This window comes from Alexandromys fortis, unplaced genomic scaffold (assembly GCF_014885135.2).
Source record: "Alexandromys fortis isolate MF-2015 unplaced genomic scaffold, M_Fortis_MF-2015_v1.1 scaffold_1400, whole genome shotgun sequence".
Taxonomy (NCBI): Eukaryota; Metazoa; Chordata; class Mammalia; order Rodentia; family Cricetidae; genus Alexandromys; species Alexandromys fortis.
This window is the reverse complement of record NW_026069264.1, coordinates 1-8,414: the sequence shown is the minus strand read 5'-3', so window position 1 is coordinate 8,414 and position 8,414 is coordinate 1. Positions and strand designations below refer to the sequence as shown.

The 8,414-nt window shown below is 42.4% G+C and overlaps 1 protein-coding gene across 1 annotated transcript; it reads left to right on the top strand.

Moving 5' to 3' along the window:
• The first annotated feature begins 7 nt into the window (after positions 1–7).
• On the top strand, positions 8–5,858 carry LOC126496152 (zinc finger protein 407-like). Its single transcript, XM_050133710.1, has 2 exons — positions 8–948; positions 1,182–5,858. Exon 2 carries the CDS (start codon positions 1,242–1,244, stop codon positions 5,835–5,837), a length of 4,596 nt encoding a protein of 1,531 aa, XP_049989667.1. The 5' UTR covers positions 8–948; positions 1,182–1,241; the 3' UTR covers positions 5,838–5,858.
• Positions 5,859–8,414: the final 2,556 nt, after the last annotated feature.

Sequence of the window (8,414 nt, the reverse complement as noted above, 5' to 3'; positions counted from 1 at the left end):
AAAAAAAAAAAAAGAAGAGACAAAGTCCTGTTCCAAGGGTTCTTTTTTTTCACTTTCTAATTGGTGACCTTTATAGCATAGTATCCTTGGAAGTTTTTAATTTTGCTAAGTGTTTTTTCTTCTGTCATTTGTTTGTTTACATGCCTTATATATTATTTTTTGTTCTCCACTTTTAAGTAACAGGCTTCATTTTTATTTGTCATTTATGGAAAAAGTAGCTAAATAGTTTAAAATGTCATTATATGTTAATGACTTTTATTAACTTCAAATAAAGTCACATTTGGCTAAAAATTTCAATCATAGTATAAAATAAATGGAAAAGGATATGTGTTAATTAGCTATAATAATGAAAAAATAAAATCAATAATATTGACTTTTAAGACATTCTATTCTGGGTAATTCCCCTCCCTCCAAAATCCTTACTCATTAATTTTGTGCCATTGGCATTGGCCTTTGCCATCAACTCTCAGACAACACAAGAATGACGGCGTGTAAGGAACAGGGGTGGCTTTTCATTGGCAGGAGATTTGAGCGTGAGTGTTAACCTGTGATGAGAATATGTGGTGTTAGTTGAGATCTCCTGAGGATGCCATGGTAAGTCTTTTGCTGTTGCCTTTGTACCAGCATTTTGTGCCGCTTAGAGGCAGTGCTCCAGATTCTCGTCACATCTGCTTCATAGAATGGGGATCCACCACAGTAGAATTTGTAAGAAAGGCTTCTCTGTTTAAAAAGAAGTGACCTGAAATCTACTGTTTGTAGACTGAAAACTGACGGGAGTGTCCCTTACCCCTGACAAAGATGCATCCTATTGCTTTGTGAGTCACTGCGGTCCACAGATTGGATCTCATGCCTTTATTTTATTTTTCTGTTTTAAAGATGGGAATCTCCTTCTGTAGCCTGGCTTGGCCTGGTAGTAGCCGTGTAACCTTGATTGGCCTTGATCATAAGGTAATCCTTCTGTCCTAGCCTCAGAATTGTTGGGATTGCAGGTTTTAACTTCCACACACAGCTAGATTGCCAATTTTGAAAAAAGAACTTTATACATGTGGTCAGGTTTGGCAAGTATGGAAGAAACTTCATTGAGGTTGATTTCATCATATTTTTCTCCCTTCGGTTCAGACCTAGAGGTTTGCATTTTCTTCATGTTCAAAACTCTAATGCCATGTCTGTTTATTTTACAGGTTATAAATTCTAGTTAAATTCAATCCGTCAGAAGAAACATCACCAGAACTTTATTAAGAATGGATTCTGAGAATAAACATGAAAATGATGAGGATGAGGAAGCCACAGACACGAAAATCATTTCCTCCTGTGATGCCAGTTGTGGGCCTGTATCCGATGGGATAGCAAATGCCTCTGAGAGTTTCACGAGCAAAAGGGTTTTTTCAGAATCGTCCAGCTCAGACAGTGTTGCTGTGGAGGAAGAGAGAAATGAACTTGCTTCCAAACGAAGGAGAATAGAGCCCTGTGAGATGGAAGAGCAGGGCACCTCTGGGTTGGACACTGAAGAAGCTGATGTAGGACAGGAGGCCTTCTCCACCAACCACTCAGATGGAGGCCAAGCCCTTCCCAGTGTCTTCTCCCCACCAGGGGATTTTAGTACATTTGATACTCTTCATTTGAAAGCAGATGCGGAGAGAAAGCCTGCTCAGGAAACGGTTTCCCTAGTTCCGGAAAGACACACTCCTTTTCCTCCAGAAGAAATGAGTGTTAGTAGCTTTGGAAATGCAGAGACAGTTCTCAAGTGCAGGATGTGTGGCCATTCATTTTCCTCTTGCTCTGCTTTGGAAGAGCATGTGGAATGTCGTGTGGAACAGGAGAAGAAGTGTGCCTGCTGCCACTGTAGCCACAGAGCAGAGAGCAGCTCGCCTCCTCACGTGCATGTCAAACATACTCACGGGCCTCAGAAAATTTTTTCCTGTGATCTCTGCGGCTTCCACTGTGCCGAAGAAAACCTGCTGAATGCGCATTATCTTGGCAAAACACACCTTCGGCGTCAGAACCTTGCTGCTCGTGGAGGATTTGTACAAATCTTAACAAAACAGCCTTTTCCTAAAAAATCCTGTGTCATGGGAACAAAGAATGTTAGAACGAAACCAAGAGCTTCTAAACCACTGGCAAGGAATGGGGATTCCAAAGGAGTGCAGAACACTGGGAACAACTCTCAGGCCTGCAGAGGAACCCTTTCTGAACACAGTGGTGCTGGGAGTGAGCTGCTTGTCGAAATGGTGCCATCTAGGAATACCTCATCAGGGAAAGAAGAAGTTGTTGAGGAAAGTGTTACTTTTGGTGTAGTTCAAAGTCCTGAAAATCAGAACAAACAGCTAGGGGGCTTAGTAAGCTCAGAGGGTCTTTTAGGTAAACCGGAATCCATTAAGAATACCCTCCAGAGAGCGCATATTAGTATCAGTGCCACCTCGAGGACAAGATCTGAGCGAAATCTCCTCATGTTGGGTCATAGCTTTCGCAGAAGAACTGGCACCTTTACTTTAAAGGGCCAGGCAAAGAAAAGGTTTAATCTTCTAGGAATTAATAAGAGGGGTACCAATGAAACTCAGAGGATGTATATGAAACACTTTAGAACACAGATGAAGCCAAATGATGCACAGCCAATGACAGAACAAAGACAAACGAGCCAGGATGTCCAAAGTCTGTGTGTGACTACCTCAGACGACGCAGAAGGGACGCAGGACAAGACAGCTTCCCATCTTTCGGGCTCCACGCAGCTGGGCTCCCTGCCAGTAAAACCAGCTCCAGTCTGCCAGGTCCTGTGTACCTGTCCAGAGTGTGGTCATATAGCTGCAGACAAGACAGACTTGGAAATTCATGTGAGAAGGTGCCCTGCAAGAGAGATGCGGTTTTGCTGTCAGACCTGTAACTTTTCTAGTCCGTCGAGGGAAGGCTTAGAGGAACACTTTCATAATGACCAGCACCAGCAGGTGGCTCCTGCCCTCAGCTGCCAGCATTGTTCCTTCGTTTCCTTGAATGAAGTGGGTCTTAGAGACCACATGAAGGAAATGCATAACATGGGCTTTTTTTGCACCTCCTGTAATCTGTTCTTGCCTGAAAAGGATGTGGAAGAACACAGAGCAACTGAGATGCATAATAGTTTAGTGGTCCAACCCAAGACGGCATCATCATTGAGCAGGGACTCTGTTTTACCTTTAAGTACTTTAGAATCAGAAAACATGGAAGATTCTAGAGAAGAATCAGGGAAAGCAGCTAAGGAAGATCCTGCTGAGTCGAGGGTCAGCCATGGAACTGAAGCAAGGCATTCAAGTAAGCCTCAGTTTCAGTGTAAGAAGTGCTTTTACAAAACACGGTCTTCCACCGTCCTCACGAGACACATAAAGCTTCGGCATGGGCAAGACTATCACTTTCTTTGTAAAGCATGTAATCTTTATTCATTGAGCAAAGAAGGGATGGAGAAGCACATTAAAAGAAGCAAACACCTTGAAAATGCTAAGAAAAATAATATTGGTTTAAGTTTTGAAGAGTGCATTGAAAGGGTGTGCATAGGTGCAAATGATAGAAAGGAGGAGTCTCACGTTTCTGGAAGTGGAAGAGCCGAAGGCCATGTTGGTGTGCGATTACAGGAGCATTCCTGTCGTGAGCAGAGCTTGCTGCCTCCTAAGGAGCTGCCCCAGTCTGGTGTCGGCACCAGAGATGATGAATTAGCCTTAGCCCCTGCTCCAAAGAGAGGGCGGCCCAAAGGCAGCATTTCACGGACCTGTTCACACTGTGGACTTCTGGCCTCTAGTATTACAAATTTGACGGTGCACATCAGGCGTAAACACAGTCACCAGTATAGTTATTTATGCAAAGTCTGTAAGTATTATACTGTAACTAAAGGAGATATGGAACGTCATTGTGCCACCAAGAAACATAAAGGACGGGTGGAAATAGAAGCAAATGGGAAACAAAGCTCAGATATAATTGTTGGCCCAGAAGGGGGTGATCTTGAAGCGTGTAAAAAGAATTCCCCTGGAGCAGTGACCGCTTCCAATGAGCAGGCTGACAGGTCCGCTGGGTCTGCTGCATCGCCTACAGATAAGCCGGTGGTCGACTGTGAAAACGCAGTAGAAGTTGAAGCTGAGAATGTGTTTCATTCTGGAGATGGAGAAGGTAGCCGTCGACTCTCTGATAGAAAGGGGCAGCTCTCTCTAGATCCAGAGGACCTTCTACAGCAGAATGATGTGTGCTCTCAGAGAGATGTTGCAGGTTCAGGTGACAATAGATGTCTGCACTGTGAGTTCAGTGCTCACTCAGCTGCTTCGCTAGAGCTGCATGTGAAAAGGAAGCACACCAAAGAGTTTGAGTTTTATTGCATGGCCTGTGATTACTATGCAGTGACTCGCAGGGAAATGACTAGGCATGCTGCAACAGAGAAGCATAAGATGAAAAGGCAGTCTTACCTCAACTCCTCTACTGTGGAAGCAGGTTCTTCAGAAATGTCCAAAAGCATCCTTGTGCCTGAGGAGGGGCATTCACAAAACCCTGAGGAATTTAAAATAAAACCAGACCAATCATCTGATACTCTCAAACCTAGAAATGCTGCAGATTGCTCTATTTTAGATGAGAATGCTAGCTTAGACATGTCTAAAGTACTCTGTGTTCCTGACGCAGTAGAAATTGTGACTGAGGAAGATCATTCCTTTTGTGAGACCTTGCAACAGCCCCTTGCTAAGGACAAACATATGAAACCTGGGGAGATAGTGTCCCTTAATACACCCTCTAATCATGGCTCCCCAGCCCGTCTTCAAGCTGACAATCCAGGAGACTATGCTGCGGATTGTGAGACAGGAAAGGAAAACCATGGCTTGTTGAACGATGCCGATGCTGGTGACCCAAGGACACGCTGTGAAGGTGAGGGAGGCAGTACCAGTGATAGTGGAGGTAAAGTCCTTGACAAGTCCCTCTCCTCTGGAGACTTAGATGGGGACCATTCCGCTGAATCCACTTCCCCTGCTGGGGACCTGGATGGTGGCGGCCAGAGCAAAGCTGGATGTGAACCGAGTTCAGAAGACTTGAAAGATGTGCAAGCTGACCCTGTTCTCGAGAATAAGGAAATCCTGATGAACTCACAACATGAGATTGTTTTAGAAGAGGATGGCCCAGCTTCTGATGACACAGTTGACAGTAACGATGTGTATGAAACTATAATAAGTATTGATGACAAAGGGCAAACCAGGTACAGTTTTGGCCGGTTTGATTCTTCCATAATTAGAATAAAAACTTCTGAAGATGGTGAATTGGTAGATCAGTCGGAAGAGGGTCTTCTGGCAGCAGGGGTGAGAGTTAGTGAGTTGCCCCCAAAAGACTGTGTTCAAGGCTTGAAGAAGAGGAAAGTTGAAGGCAGTTCCTTCGGCGAGTCCACACGAATCCGATGTGATGATTGTGGTTTCTTAGCAGATGGATTGAGTGGACTGAATGTCCACATAGCTATGAAGCATCCCACGAAAGAGAAACACTTCCATTGTTTACTTTGTGGGAAATCCTTCTATACCGAGAGCAACCTTCACCAGCATTTGGCTAGTGCTGGCCATATGAGAAATGAACAGGCCAGTGTAGAAGAGCTTCCAGAGGGAGGGGCCACCTTCAAATGTGTCAAGTGTACAGAGCCCTTTGATTCTGAACAGAACTTGTTTCTACACATTAAAGGACAACACGAGGAATTGCTACGGGAGGTAAATAAGTACATAGTGGAAGACACTGAGCAAATCAATCGCGAGAGAGAGGAAAACCAGGGGAACATCTGCAAGTACTGTGGGAAGATGTGTCGGAGCAGCAACTCCATGGCCTTTCTGGCTCACATTCGCACCCACACAGGTATGTAACCCTGGTAGCAAGCCTGCGTTTCCTACAAAGTGCAAAAGTGATGGAGTTTGCACTTTGGGTCCCAACCAAGTATAGAACCCCATTTGAATTTGCTGACGAACCTTCCCCTAATTCATATTTCGTGTTTGTGTGATGTTCTGCTTGTGTCTAGGAATTGTTGACATTTAATGTTTCCAGAGGCAATTTAGCCTTAGAGATTCTAAAGGCACATCAGTGGACAAATTGCTTTTACTTTTGTCAAAAGCAGCCTCTGATGGCTGTGCAAAATTCTTGTGTTTTACTGCTTTTCATTTGTTTTGTATTAATTATTTGATTTTCCAAAGTTATAGTAAACGACACTTTGTGGTTTTGGAGAGCATATTAAGTAGCTTTTAACCTTTATTAAAATTCTTATGTTCTGAGACAGGGCCTCACTGTGTAGTCCTGGCTGTTCTGAAACTTACTATGTAGCCTAGGCTGTTTTCCACCTCACATAGATCCGCCTGCTTCTGCTTCCCAAGTGTTGGATTAAGGGTGTGTGCCATGACACCCTCAAATTTTTAGTCTTTTATTATTCTCTCATATATTACATCCTGATTGCAATTTCCTCTCTTTCCTCTCTTCCCAGTCCCTCCCCTACCTCCCCTCTCCCCAGATCCACTCCTCCTTTCCCTTCAGAAAAGGGTAGGCCTTCCAGGTATGTCAATCAAATATGACATATTAGGTTGCAATAAAACTAGGCATCTCCCCTAGTTTTAAGGCTGGACAAGGCAACCCATTGGAAGGAAAAGTCCCCAAAGCAAGCCAAAGAGTCAGAGAGACCCCCTCCCCCCAATGTTAGGAGTCCCTCAGGAAGACCAGGCTCCATATCCATAACATGCAGAGGACCTAGGGCAGACCCACGTAGACTCCCTGATTGTCAGTTCAGTCTCTGAGCTCGTATGAATCCGGGTAAGCTGGTTCTGTGGGCCATTATCTTGTGGTGTCCTTGACCCCTCTGGCTCCTATAGTTCTTCCTTCCCCTCTTCTGTAAAGGTGTGTGCCACCACATCCTCAAAAATTTAATGTTTATTTTTTTTCCTATGTGTTTTGCTTGCCTGTATGTCTGTGTACTGCATGCATGCATTGTTCTTGGAAACCAGAAGAGGGCATTGGATCCCCTGGCCATTTAACCTGGATCCTGTGGAAGGGAAGCCTATGCTCTTAACTGCTGAGCCATCTCTCTTGCCCCTTAATAAAATTTCTTAAGATATTAGAAATTTAAAAGTATTTATCAACAGATAGTTTGTATCTACAAGCCTGAGTCCCAGTAGTATGATCCTACTTTCAAGGACCAGAATTTGTGAACATGCTTCCCTTAATATGAATTGGAATTTGATTTTTCATTGAGGTAGTACCTGATTTAGGGTCTGTATTCTGACACATTGAACATTACATGCTAATGTTTAGTTTGGGGAGAAATTTTAAATATATATATATATGTATATATATATATTTGGTGAAAAATGTATAAGCCACTGTTCTAAATTTATGTAAAAATTCACTGCAGTGTTTCTATAAACCTGCCATACATTCTTTATTTTAAATAGACAGCTTTTCTAAATCATTGTGCTCTGCTTAGACAAGTTCTGTCTACATGGTTGAATTTATGAGTGGATTTGAATAATAAATTCACATTTCAATGAACATATTTTCATTAAAACGGTGAGGTTTATTTTACTGTACTTTTAAATAATGGCATATTGTTAAATCTACACTTTAAATTCCTGCAGTTTTTGAAACTTAGTGCATGGCTACACGGAGCTATACAGCATTGTCAGTAACTGAGGTTGATTAAAGATAGGTCAGACATTTCCTTTAAAGAAAGTAATAGGAGATCAGTTCCGGTGAATATAAACACCGCAGTCTCTGGCCTGCTCTCCCCTAGCTACTTGATGCCCATTTCTGGAGGACGCCAAGTGCTTATGTGTGTGTGTTGTTGGTATCTGTTGTTGCTTCTCACACTCTGAAATGACATGGCATTAGACACCAGGCTGTTCTTACGCATGGAAAATAAGTCAGATAAAACTGAATAAAACCAAGAGGAAGATGCTAATGGAGCTCTTTTTAGAATTCTTTATGCAACTGTCTGGTCAAGACATGTTGCTTATAATTGATGTGTCCATTACTTGAATTCTCTTGTAATTATAGTCAATAAGTCTTGTAAATGTGTTAAAGCTCACTAAAAGCATACAAATTCAAGAACAGAGTAAGGCTAATAATTTAAAATAATCAATGTAGGCATTTCAGCACTTAATTTCCCTTGTGTGTTGATAGCTGATCATTCTTAATCCATTAAGATTTATTTAGTCGTTTACAATGCAAAATAGGTTTGCACTGGTCACTTGTGCCATTTGAAAATGTCTACCAGGTTAAGTGCAGAATGTAGTCCATTAGTCTTCCTTGACTATATATATTAATTGCATTTAAAATCAAGTTAATGTGGATGTGAAAGTGAAGTAACTATCAATATGTGACAGAGTAACCCTACTTACATAAGTTACATCATCGATTGCAACATTCAGTAAAAGTTAGCAGACTTTTTTTTTTTTTTTTTT

Bases quoted from the DNA above. Each gene is read 5' to 3' on its own strand.
- LOC126496152 (XM_050133710.1), top strand. From the start codon at position 1,242: ATGGATTCTGAGAATAAACATGAAAATGATGAGGATGAGGAAGCCACA.